At 38.5% G+C, this 25,144-nt stretch overlaps 2 protein-coding genes across 2 annotated transcripts in view; one reads left to right on the top strand and one right to left on the bottom strand.

The window, feature by feature from the left end:
• The first annotated feature begins 2,360 nt into the window (after nucleotides 1–2,360).
• On the top strand, nucleotides 2,361–3,915 carry LOC134792956 (ankyrin repeat and MYND domain-containing protein 2). The gene is made up of 2 exons (XM_063764438.1): nucleotides 2,361–2,649; nucleotides 2,737–3,915. The coding sequence occupies exons 1-2, from the start codon at nucleotides 2,452–2,454 to the stop codon at nucleotides 3,712–3,714; spliced, it is 1,176 nt and encodes a 391-aa protein (XP_063620508.1). The 5' UTR covers nucleotides 2,361–2,451; the 3' UTR covers nucleotides 3,715–3,915.
• A 2,251-nt stretch (nucleotides 3,916–6,166) lies between these two features.
• Nucleotides 6,167–25,144, bottom strand: part of LOC134792957 (T-box transcription factor TBX6-like) — a 52,667-nt gene continuing 33,689 nt past the window's right edge. The window contains exons 3-5 of the mRNA XM_063764439.1: nucleotides 18,162–18,429; nucleotides 10,477–10,617; nucleotides 6,167–7,120 (exon numbers count right to left, since the gene is read on the bottom strand). Coding sequence (XP_063620509.1) covers nucleotides 6,647–7,120; nucleotides 10,477–10,617; nucleotides 18,162–18,429 — 883 coding nt within the window. The 3' untranslated portion in view covers nucleotides 6,167–6,646. The remainder of the gene's footprint in view (nucleotides 7,121–10,476; nucleotides 10,618–18,161; nucleotides 18,430–25,144) is intronic.

Raw genomic sequence — 25,144 nt, forward strand, 5'->3', positions numbered from 1 at the left:
ACACAGGAACAAGCAATTAAAAAAAAGTTTTGACTCTCCCGCCATACTTGAACTTGTTTTTTTTTAATAATAATCATAATCATAATCATAATCATAATCATAATCATTTATTCAATGCATCCATGGTATTTTACATAGGTGTTAAATGTCTAATAAGTACAAACATGGACCCTACTAGGGTGTAGCATTTTACATGTACATATTCTTACCCAGTGGGTGAATATTGGCTTACAACTACAAAAGGAAGACTATCTTAACATTTATCATTATTATAGAAGTTCTATATTGTACTCATCACATTATACCTACATCACATCATTCACATCACAATCGAGGCTAAGCTTGATCTTCGAAGAAATCCTGCATGGAGTATGGGCATAAATGCAATAAGTAGGACTTTAGTTTTTTTATAAAAGTTGTGAATTTTTTTTCGTTTAAGATATGTTGGGGAATTTTATTAAAGATTTTTATAGACATTGCATGCGGACCTTTATTGTACATTTGCAGCGTAACAGGGGCACTCACAAAGGTCCTATTTCGGTGGCGCAAGTTATATGTTTCTGAACTTTGGTATTTATTTTCATCAAAAAGATCATTATTTTTTCGAACAAATTTGCAAGTTTCTAAAATATACAAGGCTGTAAGTGTTAAAATTTTTAATTTAAGAAAGTAAGGCTTGCAACTTTCCTCATCTCTTTTATTTACAAGTATCCTTATACATCTCTTTTGTAGAATGAAGAGATCTTTAACATTTACGCTATTGCCCCACAGTATTATTCCATACTGCAGCCATGCTTGGGCAAAAGCATGATAGGCACATACCGCAGTTTTTAGGTCCGTGGTTAATTTTATTTGTCGGAGAGCGTACGCAAAACTGGATAATTTAGCAGCTATTTTATCAGTGTGCGCTTTCCAGTTTATGTGTTCGTCAATTTCTAAACCGAGTAATGAGCTGGTGCTTTTAAGTTCTAATTTGCAATTTCTGAAATGATAATCAATTTTTAAATCTATTTTTTGATGAGGTCTAAATTGTATTAGGTTAGTTTTCTGTAAATTTATTTGTAAATTATGGTCTTCTAGCCAGGTCAAAACTGAACTAAAGATAGTATCTAAAGTATTCGTAGCTTCATTACTGTGCTCGCTTGGAAACATTATAGATATGTCGTCTGCATACATGAGGCATTTAATATCGTAATGTTTTAATACTTTTGGCAGGTCGTTAATATAAATAATAAATAATATACATCCCAATACGCTGCCCTGCGGGATAGAACAGGTTGTGTGTGTTGTGAGCGAGCGGATTTTACTTAATGTTTTTATTTTGTCATCAAAGTAGTCTATTTCAACAATTTGTTGACGGTTCTCGAGGTATGACCTAAACCAATTATGTGCCATGCCGCGAACTCCTATTCCGTAGAGCTTATTTAGGAGGATATCGTGTTGGACACGATCGTATGCCTTACTCATATCTAATAGCAATCCAAACGCGTATTTTTTATTTGATAATAATCTCAATGCTTCTTGTATATACTTATAAACTGTTAGAGTAGTGGATTTCCCTTTTCTGAACCCAAATTGACATTCATCAAAAAGGTTGAATTTGTCACAAAAACAGGTAAGACGTTTCGCCATAATCGTTTCATATATTTTTGAAAAAGTACTAAGTACTAATAACTTGGATACTGATTAATTAAGCCAAGTAAATTCATTTTTATAAACGGTAGTTTTATTATTTTATTACAGTTTATTGTCGCAAATATAGTTGGTCAAGTAGATCTTGTCAGTAGAAAAAGGCGGGAAATTTGAAAAATGTAGGCGCGAAGGGATATCGTCTCATAGAAAATTTGAATTTCGCGCCTTTTTCTACTGACAAGATTTGCTTGACCATCTATATAAATCTCAAGCAGTTTTATCTCTTACGACACCGACGTTCTTTGAGGGGTGAGTCGTCGTACTAAATGTATGGGAGGGTTTGAAGTTGGTTTGAAGTTAATGTTTGGTATATTTCTGCTGTTATTTAAAAAAAAGTTATAAATGTAATTTTACTCATTAGGTAACGCACTTTTGATATCAATTTGAAGTTTTCTGATATCTGTTATATTTACGGAATTATCGCCTGGCTACACTACGATTACACCCTGTATAAGATTTTATAACAGCCAGTGTGGGACCACCAGTAATTGCAAATTGCCTCTCTTCCTAAAGTATATGATTTCAATTACTATAAAACAACAGCGATTACTGCTTAAAAGCCTTTTATAAAACAAGACCCTGGTATCCAAAAATATAATGAGTCTTCTCAAACACGCATGTTAGGACGTAAATACGCCTCAACATTTAAAAATAAAGTTAAAAAAAAGTGACAGTGACAGATGCTTGCTTTGAGGTTGCTTGCTGATCCTTCCTAATCATTATCAATTGATTTTCTGGCTAAACAACTAGTCAATCGATATGGAACCAAAAAGTGAAGACAAGTCCGTTGAGAAAACTATCTTTGACGCTATCGCGCAAGGAGACTTAGATTTGTTCAAGAATACCTTGGCGCAACATAAAGGGAACGTTGATTTCTTCGACGAAAATGGCATGACCGCACTACAACACGCCGCTTATAAGGGTAACAAGGACATGGTGCAACTGTTGCTCGATAGGGTAAGTTAATGTACCTGCGTTTTAATGTGCGGAACGTGTACGAAACTCGTCTTTTACTGTCTGTATTGACCATGCTATGTGTTGCAGGGCGCGGACGTAAATTCTGGAAAGCACGAGTACAACTACACAGCGCTGCATTTTGGTGCCTTATCTGGTAATTCCGACGTTTGTAAGCTGCTGCTTGACGCTGGTGCTAAATCAACCGCAACTAACTCCGTGGGGCGCACAGCCTCGCAAATGGCAGCGTTCGTAGGGAACCACCACACTGTTGCCACTATCAACAACTTCGTGCCTCGCGCTGAAGTTTCCTACTTCTCTGTGCCTCAAGGACAGCAAACTGAAGCCTATTTACCATCCTTCCTGGTAGATCCTCTTCATAAATTTGTCTTGGGAGTCAATATTCACCCTGTGCGGTTAGCCCTTAATCTACAACATATACCTGGCCTTCTAGAGAATGCTGATAAAATCAGCAAAGTCTTAGAACTATTGTGCAAAAAGGAGATGACTCGGGGCAGTGACACCAATGAGGTCATGGCATTTAAGTACCACTACCTGTCATACATTGTGCGTGAAATACACAACATCAGAGACAAGCAGAAACCGGCAGCAGATGAGAAAAAGCATGATATAGTTGAAGTGTTTACTAAGAAACTCTTGAAGCCAGGAAAAGATGGAGTATCACTTGACCTGATGGATACATTCCTTAAGGATTGTGTTAGGGAGTTCCCATACAGAGAGTGCACAACTTTCCACCAAATGGTGTCCTCGTTGACAAGCAAAGACCCTCCTCCAGCATTGTCTGTAATCAATTGCACTATAAACGGGCAAAGAGGCTTTGTTGACGCTATCCCCTACTGCAGTACATGTGGTGAGGAGAAGCCAGCCAAAAAGTGTTCCAAATGCAAGTCCGTGCAATACTGCGATAGAGAGTGCCAGCGTCTGCACTGGTTCGTTCATAAAAAGGCCTGCAACAGAGAATCCAGTGCTCCCACTACAACCAACGCTAAAGTAAATATTGATGCTGGCGAGTTAAGTGCGGAGCTTCAAAACCTCGTAGCGGGATAGAGTAACCGTAAATGTAGTAAATTATTGTAATGCACCAAGTCAAGTGATTCCAGATCAATAAATGTACCTATAACTGTTAGGCGATAATAATAAATATTTTCTTGACACATATTAAGCTAAGCTTGTAATTCCCATTTTGTTGTATTTAAATGTTTCTGAAAGTGATGTGTGGTTAATTAAATTTATTTACATTACCAACAACATTATATCTTTTTATCTTATTCTGCACAATCCCATTACAATAACAAAACAAATTAAATTAAGTCAGGTACGCCAAGCTACGCTACACTAACAATATGTAGGCTGGATATTGCTTTCTTCCATATTCTGAACACCTCTGCATTCAGTGATATTAAATTAGAGGATTTAAGATGACTAGTATCAATGAAAAAGGTAAACCAAAGAATATAGATTTCATACAATTTTATTCTTAAAAACATAAACAGAACATCATCAATAACACAATAAATTTTCGCCATCTAGCGACAGCCACGACAACTTCGCAGTACGTTACATTCTTATTAAGATGTGTGGAGTGTTATCTCTTTTATTGTGATCTAGATGGCGCTTGTATTCAGTTTGCGCGTTTGCGTAAGGAATGTTCACATTATTGTAGTAAAAATAGTACGGGAAGTTTTTCATGAGATAGTCAGCAAACGAGCCGCCTGATGGGAAGCGGTCATCGTCGCCCATAAGCAACATCACAGGAGCCACTTAATCGTTGTGCGAAATTCATACCATTATTTAATTGTCCTGTTTTAGCGAACGGGAATTTATTACTGTATTATTTTTTACTATTTATAAAATGTATCCACTAAGAAAAATGCAAACAGTCAATAATAATATGCAAATATCCGCGGTCCGCGTCTACATAACCCGGTCAGCTATCATTTCAAGCTATACGATAGTGAGATAGTAAGACGACCTTACATATCCTGTTCTTACAAAACCATCGTGTATGATCGTGCGAATACTGCTTAATAATTTTCTTTATTTCTAAGATTGTGATAGGGGTCGGCGCGTTGGAGGGTCTACCATTTTGTGGCCTGAATCGGAAACATAAACATGTGCATTGACAATTGAATCCAAAGCAAGTTCTGCCATCAACCGTTCTCGTACGTTTTCTTGTGCATAGTAAGTAGGTTCTGCCATCTTGTGGGCTACATCGGAAGCATAAACTTCACATTTACGCCTCGCGTAACGCACCTACAGACGCTATTACAGTTCATGCACGCTCCCTATTCGCTATGTGCACGACTGGTGCTGCCCTCATTTTGTCGGACTTTTGGAGTAAAATTAGTTCAAGCGGCTGCCGCTAGTACTAATGTCGGACATTCCATATGATTACCTGTGTTTGTGACGATCAGCGCCACTTCCCCCTCCACCGACTTCGCACCATCCCAATACATACACCTAAAAATTGTACTTGTGTACCTCTCGCTCAAAAAGTTATGAGAATAAACCCAATGCTCTTTAAATAAACTTTGCCTTTTGTAAAAAATTACTAGCGATTATATTTTCATATACGATTATATTATATAGGCTATAAAATAGTTGTTGTTTCCGCTCGTGATAATATTGATACCCGAGCAAGGAAAAGATTCCAAAATTGAACCACGAGTGTAGCGAGCGAGCGAAAGTGGACTCTTGAGCGTTGCGAGAGTCTCGCGGGCGAGATACTGTCCCTTCCTGTGCTAGGCCACTGGTGTGGTATTTTTTGTTTGTAATATTTATCGACACTACTTTTATCTTTGTCCAGAAGTGTATCCTGAGTCCTCTCACTCTTTGCCCTTCATGTGTCTCGACAAAAAATAACAAAATACCAGGCTAAAAATAAAAACAAAAGCAAATGGTTTTAATAATAGGTATATTTATGGTAAAAATCTACAAAAGCTAATAATAGGATTCTCTAAATATTTACAAATTAGGTCTATTATAATATTCTATACTTATTTAAAAAATAATTATTTATTTTATTAGGTATTCATCAAGTATTACATGTGAAGGGTAGGTAGGTACACGGAAAGAACATGTCTAGTCACTTTTTTTGGAAAATTAGATTTTAATATCAAAATGTAGAGTCCTCGATAAACTATTAGTTACAACTTCTGTTACCGCTGAAATTATAAATAAAACGACTCTTTTTCTCACTTTAAAATACCTATACACGAAAATAACATGGTTAATTAGAATTACCTACATCGATCCTTTCAAACCGTGATAACTCAAAATGTTGTCACAGTGACTAGACATGTTCTTTTCGTGTACAGTCAACTGTAAAAATATGGGTGCACAAATCATCTCAAAAATATGTCCCATAGCTCTTATGTCAGCGAATTAAGAACTATGGGACATATTTTTGAATAAGTTGGCTACACCCATATTTTTACAGTTGACTGTACCTACCCTTCATCTGGAAATACAACAGAGCAAATATAATTAAAATTTTAATTTATACTTTATTACACTTTTTGACTTTTTCACAATATGAAAATATTATTCTAATTTGTAGGATCCTATATTATAAATATAAGTAGGATTTGATTTTCTAGATTCATAAGCAGTGTAGATTTAGATTTTCACTAAATTCACTGGTTCATTTCAGTAAAATGAGTTGCTTTTTTTCATGTTGGCCAGTTATTATAACTCTAACACTAATCTAAGGAGATATTTATCTTCAGATACATTTCACTTACTAAAGAGCAATCATAATAAAATAACTAACCATAAATATTTAGATATTTTATACAAGGCACTGTTATCACAACAAAATATAGTATATTTCACAATTAAGCCTACGAGGTAATTCTGAACTCTGAACTCACGTTAATCAAACGTAAAACTTTCTATCAACAATATCTACAATTTAAGTATCTATTGCAAATAATGCCCGTCGAGCTTATACTATCACCAAGTCAAATGGTGACATGAATCACCCTTCGCCTAATAGAGCGCTTATTGTAAAGCTTTTGACTCTGCGGCAGGGCGCGGGCGCAGGCACGGGGGGTGAGGGCACCGCGGGTGGGGGAGGGGGAAGCGCGGGCGCCCAGCCGAAGCCTGCCATGGGTCCCGGCCACAGACCTAGGGGCATAGGCATGGGCATATGTCCTAAATAGGGCAGCTCTGGAGGGCAGAAAGGCGGAGGCGGCGTGATGTTTTCAGGCGGAGCGACTAGCGGAGCGGGAGACTCCACGAGAGGCGGCGATCGAGGGGAAGCGGAGCGCAAGCTTCCTTCTTCCGAACATGAAGACGCTGCGTCGGAGCATGCTCTCTTAGCCTCAGTGGACTCTGTATTCTCCGTCCCTTCGGTGTCGACATTCTTTCGTTTGCATTTGGACTGGCCGCACGCCCTGAAGCCTTTTGCGAACGGATTGTTGTCAATCTTCAATTTAGTTATGCGGTCGTTCTGTGGACAAAGAAAAAGAGCGTTACAATTATGTTACAGACAGGAAATTAAAGTCATTTGTTTCTGTCAATAGTTTTAATTGCTATCTCTATTGCAGAATTGCGCGCGTGCGCTTTTAAAATTAAAATTAGATTGTATGCGGTATAAGGCATTATAGAAATTCAATAATTATTAATACGCTGTCATAATTTGCGTCTATCAAACATTTATATCCGCCGTAACGGTTTAGTCGCTCGGAAACTTTCTTATCTCGAGAATGCAATTTAAACATCCGTTTCCGCATGCATCCCTAATAGCTTGTAAGGGATAATTGTCACATGTGGCGTGGCGTGGCGTGGCGACAGCCCAATTAGCCAAGGCGCCAGCGCAAGCGACTCTCCTACTGCGAAACCTGATCTTCGGAAACTACTTGTTAGTTAAAAAGTTTGCTCATTTATATAACATTAAAAAATAAAACTAGTTGACACAACGATAATTGCCATGGCGTTTACTTTATAAAATCCGGACCTTCGAAATTCCCCACTGTGGTTAAGAGTTATCTTAGCGAAATCCGGACCGCAAACAGTCTGGGCGCATGCGAAGTCTTCTAACGATGTTTACAGGACTTGATAAGGCGGCGCCAACGCTCACCGTCGCCGATAATGCACCCGCTAAGATATGAGTGCTAAAAGCTTGAGGCACTACAACTTTACCAGACTTCCAAATTTGGCCGATTAGCGGAGCAGGGTTTGCTAGCTCGGCGCCGCCCCTGGCCCGCCCTGTCGCCCGTGACGTCTCGCGTCAAACACGCCAGGCGTTTTCACTTTTTGCGTGACGGTTTCACATATTGGCGACTGTCGCCAGTTTTTTTTCTGTGTAATTAGGGCTTTAAGCAAATTCGCTTTGTTTAAACAAACTTAAGTATGCGGCGATTGATTTAGGGGCTGCGAAGACGCGGTCTACCTACTTTTTTTTAATTGTCGGAGTATAATTGAAGCGGTGTGCCACCTAGTTACGCCGGTGTCGGCGGCTACAAAAGCTGTATTCTAATTCGCTAGTAATTCGCAACAATGCTTTAGCCGGCGGGCGTCCGTCTGTCCGGGGATAATGCGCAATGATACGCTGCTGGCATTGTCCGGTCCCGTTACCCAATCCAGGATAATCCCACAAAGCTGCCGAAACTTTCCAATGTGATATCCTTCAATTTTAGTCCTTATTAAAATGGTTTAAGGTTCGTGTGGCGGGTGCTTGGGTGTGTTATAGGCGCGGGAAAGCGTTCGCGCCTCGCTGCAGTCAGCTTGAAAGGCGCCGCTAGTGCAAAGACGCCGCGCCGCGACCTAATTACGTACGGAGGATTACGCAACGGTACGCTGCCCAGCCTTTGTGGTATCAAAACAAACAGCAGGGGGCGACTGTGCCCAAACTAACTAGATAAATACACGTTTATTGAAGTATCGAATAAATGGGATTAAAATTCATGAAGCTGAATCCTGTATAACAGGGTGTTACAGATACTTTAATTTATTTATTAGGTTAGGTACTTACTCCAGTTGGTATTGTTAATATCAGCTGGGGTTCTAATATTGTATACCATTACATTATTTGTCTTATCTACCTTCTAGAATAAGGAACTGGTAAAAATAAGAAGAGGTAAAAGTACCTACAAAGGATAAACAACAATACTAAGAGAAGGATGAAGTATCTTAGTTAGGTAAGGATTACCAAAAATTGGACCACCAAATGTGTGTTGGATTAGCAAACTATATCAGTTCCAAAGGAATAGCGGCATTCCTATCATCTCCAAGAATTGTTGGGACTAACTGTTTTCTATTGTGGAATTCACGCATTTCAACACAATTACGAAATCAGATAATGCGACCTACAAAGTGGACGATCAAAAAGTAAATTAGCCGGTTTTTGTTTTCCTAAATACACAATGACCGTTCGAGTGGCAATCGGAACCATGTTTTTATCTGTGGCATTTTTTTTCTGGCTCGTCAGTAAAAGCATTGGCGCCTCCTTTCGGAAAAAAAACATAAGTGCGAATCATCAATCGTTCCAGGAAATGGAGTGAGTATTCGGGGAAGCAAGACGTGTGCGTATAACTAGGGTTTCCCTTCATCACAAATTTGCATTTTATCTAGGTAGGTAGGTATTATAAGCCTACCTATCTTAATAGGTCAAAATTTTATGGAATTCCAGTTTAATCATTTCTTTATTGATAAAAGTTTTAATTTCACCATTTTAGCAATTTCACCGATATGGCGAGATAAAGTAACAGTCCATTTCCAACGACAGCAGCACTACTATTCATTTTACTATGGAAATTAACAATAACACCGACGCGTTCGTACTAGTAGTGCAGCTGCGGTCAAAATGGAATGTTACCCTTAGTCGGTGAAAGATTGGATATATAGAGTCGGACCAAGCTAACTGAGCACATCAGACTCTGCATTACAAGCTGTGCAATTGACACAATAAACATCCAATTTCTATGAAAATATGTCGTTTATTGCACTATCACGCTTTGCCACCTCAAAGTCGATGCAGAGTTTACGATGATAATAACAGCCGGTGCCCTAACATACCTAATTTGTTTGTTTATTTTGCCTTTATCGTCTTTGTATTCTTGTATATGTGTGGCAATAAATAATTATTAATCTTATTCTAAGTACAGATGTAGTGCATAATTATTTTCCATCTTATTTTCTCGGAAACGTTTGTATTTGTCATGCTACTTCAGTCAACTTCAGTACTTTTTGTACCGAGAGTACCGAGACTGACTCTGAAACAGCAAGACACGTTCGTACGTTCCGTGAAAATACGATGGAAAATAATTATGCACTGCATCTATATCCACATTTCTATACAGCTAGTATGGCGACGTGGGTTTTGAAGTTGGGGCGTTCACTGTACAGGCTTTAGTTGCGGTCTGCTTTACCACACAATTTTCCTTAAGGGTCAAACAGATCACTGTGTTATGTCTTTCCTGTAGACATACACAAGAGTTAAGGGCTATAAAGGTTAATTTTCTTATTTAACCCTTATCTACGTGAAAAGGTCCTCCTTTTATTTAGAGAACTATGATAAAATCATTACTTACATGCCCACAAGCTGTTAACTATTGCCCACAGGAGAGAAAAATGTACTGTTCGCGATAACACACTAGTTTTCTCCTTATTTTATCATAGTTCTCTAAATAAAAGGAGGACCTTTTCACGTGGATAAGGGTTAAATAAGAAAATTAACCTTTATAGCCCTTAACTCTTGTGTGTGTCTACAGGAAAGACATAACACAGTGATCTGTTTGACCCTTAAACGTTAGTATACATAAATGTATGCTTGCTATAAGATATCAGAACAAAGTGAACACCAACCTGATAAGCAGTGACAGCGATGAACTCGGTCTCAGGGAAGGCGAAGGCGGCGTGAGGCGCGCCCCACGCCAGGGCTGCGGCGTCCCGGGCGCGCACCACCACCACGCGTGGGCGGTACTTGTGCATCGACGTCAGCACCATCTGTGGCAAGGGAGAACATGTTAAAACATGGGAAGATGGAAAATTTTAAAAGCTCGGTACGGGAGTCTTGGGCTCTCTCGAGTCTCTACTCGACTCCAGGAAATTGGCATACATATAATTATGTAAGTAAGTAGCATGTTTTCCTGAGCATTTAAATTAATTAAGAGAGTTTATCATGATTATTATTTATTTATTTAATAACATACAGAGGTATTCTTAAAAATAGTCATAGGCCCGCAAAACTCAACAATGAGTTTGACTGTGGGGTCATCAGTCTCTAGTTATTAACGTAATAACTTATAGTATGTAATTAAATTACTACAATATATTATGGTAGTGTTTTTTTAACATAGTTTTAAATTTAGGCTTATTATTTTCACGTCTTATGGCTTCAGGCAAACTATTAAGTAAGTACGGAATTCTTTTCCTAAGGGTTCTACCCCCGTAGTAGTTCTTAATTCTAAGAACGGATAGTTTGCCTGAAGTCACAGCCTTTGTGATGTATGTATGATTAACTGGTGTTAACGAATCAGCTGAGTTAAGCTCTTGGTAAGTTACCAATGGTAACTATGGTATGGTTATTGATCGCAAGTACGTATTTATGTTTTAAACTAACCGGTAAAATATTGCAAATTTTGAAAAGAAGTCTGTAGTTACCTTTACATGTAACTATTGATGAACAAACACACGATAATTATAAAATGTTTTAATGAGTTTAGCTTTAATCTATCATTCCGATTTCCATCATGTATAAAATTTTAAAAAGAAGCCTTATATGTCAGTCTTTTTACTGTTGATATGACGTATTAAAAAAAATACAAGAAAATAAACTGAACCCTATCCAACGGAAGTTCGATAACCTATTTGAAACCAGTATTACAGCTGAAAGTTTCAAACGACTAATTAGAGATATTACACATTGTAGAGGTAAAGTTATTGACATATAATTTTCTCAGCAATATATTTCCTAGGAGCAATAAATGTCACATGCGTATGTAAATTTGCCCTGTAAATTGATGACAGTTCTGAATTTGCTGATAACACTTTCAGACAAATACCGGTGTAAAATACAAACAAACTACTTAGCAAACCCAAAAACCATGCAAACAGTTAATAAAAAGGCTGGTACACATCGGCGACTGATGTCGCGACGTCTGCCTTCTTGATTTGTTCCCATCACTTGATCCAACACATCATGTTAAACAAGGAGCCAGTTTAAATATAAACTTCAACAGCATATAGCAGTTGAGGTTCTCAAGGCCTAGTTACACTGGTTTACTCGCCTTTCTGTCAATAACAGCCCAAGTCTCTGCATCCACGGCACTTGACAATTGGCTACCTGTGTAGGCGACGGTCGAGTGCACTCGAGAGCCAAAAGGGTTTTACAATTGTTTTAAATTGTTTCAGTGAATGCTACTGACTTTTTTAGGAGCTTGCTTTTAAGTTTTGCGGTGATACGAAAGTCGAAAAGTTCAAGTAGGTAGCCTTAATACCTGCCATGGGTAAATGAATGAAGTAAAATTATATATAACTATTAAGATGAAGGGTATTAGGTAAGTATGTAATGAGTATACGTAATATTATGGTAGTTTATTACGTGTGAGCCATTCTCGTATTCAATTTGAAGCAAATAAAACCCACGTCTAGCCGAATCAATTCGTCCCGACAGACAGATTGACAGACATACAAAAGTTTCGCCGCCTCCGGTAGCTCGTCCATCATATGGACGAGTCTTCGATCAAACTGATCGAATCAGTGATACAGAATCATTCTGATTGATACTTTTGATTTTGTAGTTTTTTGAAATACGAAATTCCTTACATTGGGTCGTGTCAGCATGATATCCAGTCAAGTGTGGAAAACGGTGGGAAATAAAACTTATGTTAAGTATGTGTTATTCGACCTGATTATAACTATAAAAAATAAATAAGGGAGGTAATAAGAAAATAAATGAAACCTAACATACGTATCTAAATTACAGACTTTAGTGGCAAAACCATTATATTTCGCCTCTGCATTTCTTAGCTTTCCACGTGAGTACCTTTTTTTTGCACATTATAAAATTTTCATATCTTCCGAGAAAATTCAAACGGTGTGAAGGCATGTAACAATACGAGGCATGAAATTAATAAATCGCCAATTACCGAGGTATCGCGCGGCGGGGTTCCTCAACGGTCGAATACTTGCTTTTTTCGAGTCTGGCAACCCTTTGTTTCAACTATCGCTTTCCGACTGCATTGTACTTTGTGTTTTTGAAATACTCGATTACTTTACTTTCGATAAAAATCCTTGACAAAACGTGATCAACGAATTGATGCAAGGAAATCGCTGCCGATAACCAACGACATACGCAATACGCAATATAAAATGCAAATAGGTGCCTTAGCGAAAACATAAACAATAAAATAACGTTAGAAAGCCATACTTTCAACTATAACTATTATAATTTATTGATGAAAAACATCGATATCACTGTCGGTAAGACAATGCAGTGTCATAGCCCGTGGGCGTCACTAATAGCTTTTTATCGCGTAGGCGTCGCAAAGAGTCGCAGGCGCACACTTGTGCACAAAAACGCGCCGCAATTAGCCCGTGTCTAGACGGCTTTATCTGCAAACATAGACGTGACATGTGTTTGCGTAGCGCAGTTTTTTCAGGATCGACGCCAGCTATCGGGTCAGTTATCTGAGATTTTGGGTGAAAATATACTATGCTGACTATCTGTCAATCCTGAAAAATAGGTACCATACAAATAAAAAAGTGGAAACCTTCAATTTAAATATCACCTGACTTCAGCTTTCGTCTTTTCCTTTATAGGAAAATAGTTATTTATTTGTTAAGTATGTATGTATACCTAATCAGTAAAAAATTGTTGAAACAATGCACCGAATTATTTCTACCTCATTAAATGACACCATGTAAATTTTTACATAATTTTACATATAAATTATTTATCGCAAAAACTTGAATAAAAACCAAACAGTGGCGCCGTTTAGGTTAGATTTAGATAAAACGCACCGTTTACACGTGTCGCGACACGGAAGGTTGACACATGCGCGATAAAAACCCTTCGCTACAAGATTAATTAGATAAGGGTTACCGGATATCTAGCCGCGCAACCCCCGCTGAAGTGATCGGTGCTACGATTGACTTATGAATTTGTTATAGGTACAAGTAAATTATGGTTAAACCATGTATGCATAACACCTTTTAGATTTATAAGTAAATTTCATATTAAGTACCTACGTAAGAAGAAGATAGGATACCTAAAATTTTTGTGTGTACAGTTCGCAGCAATACCTACTTCTGCTACTTGCTAAGCGGGTGAGGTATATAATAGGTACTTATAGGTAATATTTAGAATGTACCTACCTAAGTATATATCTTTGGTCAACTTTTGTAGATGATAATGATGATCAAGCATGATCGCAATCTTTTATATTTATGTACTAATGAACAATTTGATAGTTGTTAGTTAATAATTCCTTTTAACTTTTCTTGACTTTCATGATCTGCTGATATGTTTACTCGTTAAGAATACAGATTTTTTTTATTCAATTACTATAGTTGAGTATAGTTTTGCTTAGTTTTATGAGCAAATTCATTAACATATGATAATTATATAAAGTGTTTTTACAATTATATGTTGTTATGGAACAGCGCGGTATACTTTTATCCCTAATCTGTAACCGACAGTCAACTTAACACCACATCTACAAATTCTATCATCCCGAATTCAAAAGCGCCCTAACAGGTAGTTACGTAAACTATTCAAGCACTTTCTTACACAAATCACCACAATTAGTTAACCACTACTTCTCACTTACAAATCTAGTCGGGTATTAGTTAAACCCTTTCGCCGTAATTGCCTTTAGTTAACCGAGATTATACTAATCCGTTTCATAATTAGTAACGTTAAAAGAATTGAGTAAAAGTATTTTGTAAGCGATAGTGTTTTGTTCCACTTGAGACTACTAATGTAACAAGAGACTGCGCAAAAAATGGCAAAAAGATGAAACACAAGAAAAGACAGTGCCTATAATTTTCCTCAAATTGTATCCTCTAGCGGCCCACCATACAAAGAAAATACACAGTCAAATTTGAATCAATGGTATTAGAAGATAGAATTGAATTTGTTTTGTTTTAAAATCGAACTTCTTCTCTCGTGTCGAGGTTCCCCTAAACTAAACAGTACGGTTACCATCAGTTTGTCACTGACATAAACGCCGTCGAGAACGTAATTTACTTTCTATACTTACATCCCGTTTGCACTAATATGCGAGTGCGAGTGAGATGTATAGAAACTGATGGTAACCGTACTGAGGGCCTACCGCGAACCACGTTCGTCGTGTTGCCTCTCTGTCACACTTGTAAATTCGTACGTAAGTGTGTACGCACGTTTATGTTCAATGGAATTTGTTAATTGTATGGTTATTTTTATGTTTCAATTTTAATTTGAAAGTGCATTGTATGTTCCAAATTTATAAGCGCAGCGAAGTCTTATCGTCTTTATCCTTCACATCGCACAGCACCCTTGATAAAACGGACAAAAACCTCAATTTAATTCCCACCTACACTCTTGACTCTAAACCCTGAGACCGCGGCTTATCCTTTGTACCCCTAAAAAACCTGCAAAAAGGGTAAACAAAGCACGGGGGCATTATCGCAGGTGGCGATCCTCAAGTGCGCAGTCACCCAGGCGAGTATTTCTGCAAGAACGACTTGGCTCCCGTAAAACGAACACAATAGTAACTGTTGCACCTACAAAACAGCCAAGTTAACCCAAAATATGCTCTATTCTTAGTGGTCTAAGAGTGGAGGCGTGTGAATTTGTGTGGCATGAGAACGGTTACAAAGGAGCCGCCTGAAGATTACTGCTTACACGTAATTATATGCTATTATGGTATTTGTTGAAGCTGAAATTGTAGCGGTGTGTAGTTTTTGAAAGTTGGTAGCACTATGATATTGTAATGTGGCGATCGAAGGCTTGTCTACTGTCTACGTGAATGTGCAGTAAAGTTTTTGTTAATGTTAAATAATCGATTAGTATGTAATAGTAACGTTGGCAAATAAATTCAATCAAAATAAAAATATTTAATCATAAATATCATATACCGTAAAATGGGGTGAGTAGGTGCAAAACTGACATTCAAATACATATGCAAACTGAATGGTGTATATAATAAGTGTTCCGGACGTTTGTATTTTAGTTTTTATTTTATTTTGGGTAGTTCCATTTCATAACTTTGACGATAAACAGGAAATCCCACCTCACCCCGTAGTCCCTCGTATTTGGGGTGAGTTGGGTTTTCATACAAAGGTGATTTTGGAAGATTGTTGGGTCGATTTTTTTTTATTATGAGTATTACTATAGCTCGATTTTAAATTGGAATACATTATTTTTGTAGCATTAGCCTTAAAATCCCATCTCACCCCTCTTTCATGCCTTCTCTCCCCATTCATAACCCAACTCTCCCTGCGAACCCTACTCACCCCATTTTACGGTAGTTTTAGATCTGATCTAAGTGAAAATAAAAGTAATGATAGTAAAACAACGTAATTAGTTCGGAAGGAACGAAGCTTTTCATTGCCTGGTGCAAAGACTTATTGCAAAACAATTAAATATTCAAACTGAAAAAGAATATTGTGTTTCACACCTATTTCAAAGATGGAGTTCCCTATAACTGTTTTTTTATGTCACAAGTTTATTATGATACCTACTTTAAAAAAATGGACAGTAGTTTTTCAATGTCCAAGACTTCGCAGCAGGTTTTACGCGCGACCGCCTCGACTCGCGCGCAGCGAACCGCACCGATCTTACCCTGTGTTGTGTATCATACGAGATTTGTTGTGATAGCTGACTGTTCCTATGTTTGGATTGACTATGATTTGGGTCAGAAATTTGAAGGGTGTTTTTGGATTTGGGATTTATAATAAACAATTAACCAAATATAGTTTGAAAGTTAATATTTTGATTCTACAGAACCAGAACTATGTAGTGGTTTGGTTGTGACTTATGAACGTCACTCAGCAGTGAAGAGTGAAAATTTCCAATAAAATTTAGCGAAGGCTTTTCGTGACAGGCGTTTTGGTGCAACCGACACTATCTTAGGATAGATGGAACTGTGGTAACTAATGGTAACTTAGCTACAGATGATTAGCACAGCCATAAAGTTGTTACATTTTCTCACAGTTTTTACCAGCATTATAAGACAGAATTGAGCTGAGAACGCAAGGGTATCATTAATCGAGGCATCCGAGGCGTGAACCGCGTTGTCCAAACACCGCGCCCGCGCAAACAGCCGCAAGCGCACAATGCGATACAATGCCTTTCAGCGCATTTGTACGCTGACGAAACACTTAAACTTTCCTTTGTACGGCTGAGACTCCTGCGGCGAGCTATCGAAACAAACGAATAACAACCTTATCTGAATGAACTAAAGTTTAACTTGCGATGTTAACGCAGCGGTAACCGTATATCTTGCACGACACATATGATACCAAGCGTGTATTGGACGTTAAACGAAATTCGACTTTTTGCGCTTGTCATGCAGTCGGAATTTGATCGTGTGTTTGTTGTAGTTACGTCAGTTGGTTACAGAGACCGGTATAGGAGGCGTTGCCTTTGAAAAGTTATGTAGAGGCCTACGTGAAGTCACGAGCTCGGATGTAAAGAATCTATTCATGTCTATTGATTTCTTGTTTTCGATTTTGATATAGACGATTCGCTTTTAGTTTGGACTTTATTGAGTGCTTTATTAGAATCGATTTTGATTAAGTATGATTGAAAACAAAAGAAACGTGATATAACATAATCGGACTAAGATCATATATGTAGGATAGAGTATAAAGTTCGTGCATATTTCAGATATTTCGTTTTGAAATTTATGACAGGTTATAAAATTATTGTAAACTTGAAATTAATATTAGTTTGTCTCGTGATAAAAAAGTGTTAGAGTTTCTTGAAATTTAGACAACAGTTTATCCCTTATAATTAAGAGACTATGTGAGAGAGAGATTATGTTGAAGTAAGGCTCATATCTATAGGCATGCCTTTTTATTTTACCCCGTCACTCTCGTCAGTTAACTATCTGACCTATCAGTAGACAATAGATGTGATTACTAATATCCGGCATTCCAGTTGCCAATCATTAGCGTTATCTCGGGGCTTGCGCTAGGCAACATAGTTTCGCAGATGACTACAGTGATTATGTAGGCTTGCACAGGAAGGTAGTTAAAATAATTGGATTACAAGTGTAGGGCAACGTATGTTAACTGCAAATAAGTCTAATATAATTCATATATGAATACTATATAATAGGTTTCAAATACGTACTGGGAACAATGATAAAAAAGAGTTTCGAGCTACTTACCTAAGTAGTATTTTACCCTTTTCAGCTGGATTCTAGGGAATTATTTGGTTGTAAAAACTGAATAGGTACACTCCGGAGATGACATGCACTCTCCTTGCGTTTTAGACTCATGATCAGAATTTACTTATATTTACTTTACCAGAAACTTAAAAAATATAAAAATCAACTTACGTGTCCCTGCGCATCCATAGTGTTGTTCGTCAACTTGAGCTTACTAAAGCTGACAGGATTTGCGGTCCAGTGGTGTCCAGGTGCAGGAGAATCAGGATGCAGCATGAGTCTCCTGGGAGACTGGGGCTCCGCCCCGCCCGCCTCGGCCCACGCGCCGCCCGCCCAGCGCCAGCGCCGACGCCCGACCAGGGTGAGCTCGAGGAGAACGCAGTATTCTTCGCGAGGGTCCAGCCCGCCCAGGGAGATGCGGAGGGAGGGAAACATGCGGCTGTAACAAAATTGATTAATTATAGTACAGTTTGATATGTATACATAATTCATCAGACAAGAGGCCCGAAAAGAAATTATACATTTAGCATCTTTATAGTTCTAGCAAATATACCCACTTACTTACAGTTGAACTATAGGGCACTATAGGGCAAGCCCAACTCTATTCAGCATTTTTAGGCAATCATCAAGTGTCATAAGAAATATTGAAGTATTTTTATTTTTGTATAATATGGGTCACTGTAAAACATTATTCTTACAGTAAGTTCTTCACATTTCTAGTATTGTCAAATGGCTCAAGATTACTCCATAAAAATATACATCAGATTGTTAAGGATAAAAAAACTTGTCTGGTGTCTCAAGTTGTGAACACAAGCGTCAATTTTATGACATCTCTGTTGTTTGTCAAGAGCGACAATTGTGTCGTCCAAGATGACAAACACAAGCAATCAAAGCACTACTTTGGAGCGTGCGAGCGTGGGAGGCCCTCTAGTGTTGACAAAGCATCTGTCCTGCATAACACCATCCAACTTAATTCACAAACAAAGAAATCATAAATTCCAATTCACGAAATCGAGACAAAGAAGGTGATAACAAATTTCCTATTGGACAATGGTTTTATCGTGATTATAAAGCGTGTGATACGTGTAAAGTGTCGGTAAAGTAGCTTTTGGCACCTGTTATTCAGCTAAGCGACTGGCCGTAAAAGGGACGCATCTGGCGCCTGCCTTATCGCTGACCGCCCACGACTGATTAGCGGTGCCTAAAGCTTAGCTTTGCGGATTTTGCTTTATTGATGTTTTTAAATCGTGCTGTAAATATTGGTCGATGTAATCAATTAAATTTACTTTATGGTGGGGTAGAATCGTAGGTTATAAAATTAGATATCTCTTTCAAATGTAGGTATACTTCCCTAACAAGTCCAGGTTTTATAACTGGCTTTGGTTAATTAATACTTAATATTAAATAAAATAGGAAGTTTTATTTCGAAATTTTTGTATCTAAAAACCACCGATTGCCACACACCTTTTTTACTTCGATTAAAAAGTACCAAACTACTTAGCAGACACATTAACCGGACCCAACACTCAATCCAATAACCCTAATCTAACCCTCAGTAATACAAAATTATCTACATTTCATAAGAACCTTCACGCATTCCCAAAAGCGCAGCCTCCATCAGTCATAACGCCGTTATCAGCCGCCCCCGGGGGCCAAGGCTGTTATTTCATTCCTCACCAAGCGCAAGCCAACTTTAGCATCACGGCAACCAGTATAAGCGTAGTCTTTGACGGAAAGTTCTTACTGATCTCGAGGTTACACTTTATAGTGGTTAATAAGGCGAATGGTCGCCTGGGACTTGGTAAACGAGTTAACACAGAGCTACCGCTAATGCAGGCCACTGATAACAGCCGAAGCTCAATTAACAGCCTGAATTAGCCTCCATTAAGAGTTTACGATGCCCGCTACTGCCTTACGTATCAAAGTAGCGACAAGCACTTAGCAATCGGAGCACCAATAAATGCTAGGCTTGCTCTAAGTTTTATTGCTGGATCTTAATGCAAATTAGTTGTAATAGTAATTGTATGAGACAATTATGGAAAGTTATAAACACGAGCTTTAAAAGAAGAATTGAATCACGGCGACCATATTAGAAGTAGAAATTGGTCTCATTATTTATTTATGTAGGCAATTGGTTTTCCCCTAATTATGTATGAATCATTTGCCACAAAGTCTAAGTATAATGATATTAAATACAAGAAATAAAATTATTGTTCCTCAATAGTCAAAACTATAAAGTTTAGGTACCCTTACCCGCTAAGTAGACGTTTGGTGTCTACCATCTTACACAGACAATATTTACAAATCGCCCCAAACATGTCACTTTTACAAATATGTGTTCAATACAAAGTGTGCGGCGACGCCTTCTCTGTTGACCGTACATTGACAAATCCCTGGCTACCGTACGCACTATCGGTACAGATAGGGACATCTTTGAAGGCGCCGACAAAGTGACGATTGAATATCGACGCTTCAAACACGTATCAAAATCAATTATTTATTCTAAAAGCTACCTTGTTAGACATATAATAGAGTTTAAGTTGCGAATGTTATGCTATAATGATAAGAACTTGAAATGTCCGCGGTGGGTATGGAGATTTGAAATATTTTAATGGAATAGAAACATTTTCATCAGGTAGTTTCTTATTACAGGTATTAATACGAGTACAAACATTAACTGCTGTTTGTTACAATATGAGACATATTTAAAACGCTGATGTCTTAGTACCTTAATTTATTTATAACTTCGAATGGGTACGAATACCAAAAGAAACCGACAAAAGGCATCTAGGTAAGTAGTTTCCCATTTAATATCGTTTTCAATTATAAATAGACCAATTAACTACCTACTTTTTAATGACATTTATATAACTTATTGGTAGTATCCGACGTAATGGAAATGCATTAAATTATATTAATTATGAATGTGTCATCAGTGTCATGTGTCTATAATTATACCTACTTGCCATTTTTTATTACAATAACTTATCAAGTGTCATTTACCTGCGATATTTTAGGTGTCTACTCGCACGCTTTAATTTGGCTATAGATACAAAGTTAAATAGCGAACAAGAACGAAACTTTCAAAGTTTTTATTAGGTAGAGTATGTGTCCTACAGTACTGATGCAGCTGTTATACATACCTACGGCTACAATAAAAAAAGCCACTATTAAACTATCAGACTATAATTAATCTTTGATTTACAACTTTAAACAATAAACCTATCCTTTTGGCCGTATTATTCTCTCGCTCTTACTTATTGCCTACGCAACAAGATAGCGAAGGATAGAAGTTAAGTCAAATTAAAATTGAATGGGCCGGCCGTCGCGGGCGGTGGTCACAGAGTACGCAGAACAATAGGACCACCACAACGATGAATAAACTTAAGAGTGGGTCGTAAATCGGTAACAACCTGCCAATTGCCGCACAGAGGCGCGAACAACCCTGGCCGAAACCGCCACATCCGCCGCGGCTGTAACATCCGCACTCGAAAACCGACAAAAACCGATTTAAACACTTCTAGCCGTGGATGATGCGAACTCAAATTTATATTAGTAAGAACTAAAAAAAATCTGATGTTAGAGAAAATGAAACTTGTGGTCTTGGTGACTTAAGCAGGTTCGTTATTTAATAATATTAACATGTGTTAAGATTAAGACTAACCTGTATGATTCTCCTTAGCCTTTCATTTAGCGTTAGAGAAATGTATTAAAACTCTTAAGATTTACGAGACATTTAACAAGCAGCAGTAGATTAGTCGAGTCTTTGTTGCGTTACTCATCACCGCCTGTTTCCTGCTAACCTACCCCACGCCAGTTATCTTTACTGCTAATTTCATGGTCTTTTTATCGTCAAGTTCAATGTGAAGGAGCAGGCGATCGTTAACGCGACAACCCCGGCTTTGTCCCACGTCCCACAACATCTGCTTCATTTACACTACGGGCTGTAACTCCAAAGATAAACAAACTCTCCAATTCTCGAGAGCCAAAACATAAGAATGCATATATCCGTATAACCCTCGCTCATTAGCGCTCATACGAGAAGTCCGGCCAGTTTTTTTCGTCCACCCAGATGTGAGGCTGAGCAAATACTCTTATATGCTCCGAGCTGATAAAAAATTGGACACCTGGAAGTGTCAAATTGTTCACTAACCCTGTGAGAGCGGGCCGTGTGAATCGGCGGCTGGCGCGTTGATCCCACGACTCGACCCTTGCTTTTTGTCCTACCGCGAAACCATAAGAAGCTTTGTAGCTACGGGTACTTAGCTTATCAATTATAATCGCGTGACATTGAATCGTAAACGAGATGTAATGTCAACATTGTCTGCAAATAACTAATAAACGCTAGTTTTTGCGGTGGGTGTAGAAAAAAATTGTAATCTTATGTGTTAATTGATGCCTCGCGTGCAGCTATCGTAATGGGCAGTGTGAGCGGCTAAACGAGCGCATGACAATACTATTACGGGCATCGCCCGCGCCCGCGCAACCACAAATTGATATCGCCCGCGGCTGGCCCCGTCATTGTTGTTTCAGCTAAGTGGGTTGTTAGCCAGGACGGAACTGATGTTGTCGATGAATCAGCTAAAACGATCACAATGCTCCACTACACACCAGAGGCGGTTCCGATAAAAGTACTATGTTAATTCACTTCCAAATATCCTGTTAAGACGCGGATGTCAAAATTGACAGTCAATAAATTTGCGCATAAGAAACTTAACCGCTTTTAAAATGCTTCCATAATGTTTTATATTTGTAAGATGCAAGTTCCATATGCGCTCGAGCGCCTCCGCAAACCAAACAAACTACACTTTTAAAGAAATATGCTCGCAACAAAACAAATAAACCAATTTAGGGGCGGCCACAAAAAAGTCTCGGAATCGTCTCGAGCGCTGCAACGCCGTATTAGCATATTGATGGGCATCTTCTATCTGTCGTCCTTTGTCTAAAATCAGCGACACCACCTTCAATCATAACGATCGCGACAAAAAACGTTTTATTATATTTTTTATTGGCAGTTTCTGCCAGTTTTTGCGGACAGGTTGCAGGTGGTAAATAATAAAAACAGGTAAATGCTTGCGTCAGAGAGAATTCTAATGAGCGTTGAAGTATCGAATGTGGGCATTATGCTAAGAGACGGACCGTTTACCCGTTAGTGTCATGCATGTCGGAAGACATTGTGAAGACAACGCGGCAGGAGCGCTGAGACAGGATGGTTAATCCTTTTAATTTACAGAGCAATCGCCTCAAGCACACCGGTATAGGTGCGAGCGTAGTTGTTACGGATCTCGAGATCCTATTTATATTGGTTCTCTGAAGGTAAGCGGCGGGAATATCAGGCCAGAGAGGCCGAGGCGGCGACGGGGTGTGAGCTGGGACATTACGGGACAAAGCACGCCCGCGGCGCGCACCTGTGACATGTTTATGCGCTACTCGTCGCCAAATTTACTGCCTCCCCCACACCGCCGTAGGTGAAATTGGAAATTTTTAATCACCGCGGCGCGCTTTTGCCAACAAGCTTGCGTTTAATTGCAACGAGATTGTATTACGGTCGCAAATTATTATTAATAAAGCCGCTCCTAATTAACTTTTGATGTTATCCCCTATTGATTCTGCCGGGTCGATACCGGCAATCAGTGTGATAGCTTTAAATATTGATATTGTTTCTTTGATTTAAAGCGCTTTGGTTAATAAAGCTTCATATTTATTTAATCCAAGTAGCTCTCAATGATGGATGGTTAAAGTGCTACTTTATTTGGATGAGTAAAAAGTGCGAAGTTAATTTCGCTTGAGTACAGGCGCCGGCGCCGGCCGGGTCGGGGCTGCTCGTAAATTGCGAGGGCAAGGGCCGACAAGCGCGCGGTAAATCAGTTGACAGAGCGCCGCCAAAGCGCTTATCTGCGCCATCTATAGGCTATTATGCGCCTTTTGACGTTCGGACAGCGGCCCGTTTAGACACCGATACCTATTTTAAAGAGGTAATTGCTTTCAGTACTTGATACTTGTACCGTTATTCAAACAGTGACTAATACATTGTGACGTCATTTTCGATTCACGATACAATAAGTAGATTGATTCTTTCACATGAATAGCATGTTAACCTCTATTACATTCCTTCCAACCTATTGAATTGGACTAATAAACGAGCATGTTAGTTTCGAATGAGAATAAAACAATGGACGATCCAATTTCCTAATTCAAATTAAATCCAAAATCTGAATCGAAACTACACGTAATCATGCGTGAAACGATTGTGCAACCCTGTCCACACGTATTTTAGGATACAGCACGCCCATGAATGTGTAAACTCGCCTTTAATACCCAAGGCTTAAAGGCTATTTGGGATATTCGTAAAAGAGATATGTTTGTCGCCGATTGTACAAGACGGACCAGTGGCGATCGCTCGTTAGCTCCCGACCCCAAATAAATCACCGTTTTATGAGAACTCACCATTTTTTAACCTGCATCTTAATGAAATGCGAGCGCAGTATGGGACCCGACTAGTGACATTAAAAACGACAAACCATAAGGACGGACAGTTTCTAATTATAATCCTGTCAAAGCTACGATATAAGGAAGAATTGATGATCACCTCAAACAGGAGATTTTATCTCAGATAGAGATCAAGATAGTAGCTGTTGAATCGTAATAGCTTATCGTGTTTTTGTCCGTCGGTCAAATACAAATAAACGGTACAATGGTTTTGTGGATTTGTGACAGTATTTAAAGTCGCCGCCCACGCATCGTTGGTAAAAAATTACAATAAACACGACACTTTATATTTGATTATCTTATCGTAAAGCCTTAAAAAAGCAAAGCATAGTTGCCGCCGCTATGGCACTTCCTGATTGAGGATTACACTTTCTCAAAATTACCTACTTAAGTACCTACCTAACTGGTTTCTTTATACCTTGATATTTTGGTGGCGAAATAATCAATACTCGTAAGCTACGTGTCATGATCTAGGGTCACAAGTCACAATATCATTAAAAATCTACAACCTCTTGTCTGTGTATGACAAGGATCCTGACAGAATTTTAGTCATCTTATTGCATTTTTTGAAGAAAGATTTTTTCTGCTCTATACGTATAGCACAACCGAGCTTTTTGACCACCACTCACATATGAAATGTTAATCATTAAGCCTTTGCATAAGCA

This window comes from Cydia splendana, chromosome 8 (genome assembly GCF_910591565.1).
Source record: "Cydia splendana chromosome 8, ilCydSple1.2, whole genome shotgun sequence".
Classification (NCBI taxonomy): domain Eukaryota; kingdom Metazoa; phylum Arthropoda; class Insecta; order Lepidoptera; family Tortricidae; genus Cydia; species Cydia splendana.

What these genes read in the sequence shown, in the direction of transcription:
- LOC134792956 (XM_063764438.1), top strand. Translation starts at nt 2,452, where the DNA reads ATGGAACCAAAAAGTGAAGACAAGTCCGTTGAGAAAACTATCTTTGAC. An exon ending in TGCAACTGTTGCTCGATAGG is followed by an intron (nt 2,650 to 2,736) that starts GTAAGTTAATGT and finishes TATGTGTTGCAG; the next exon opens with GGCGCGGACGTAAATTCTGG.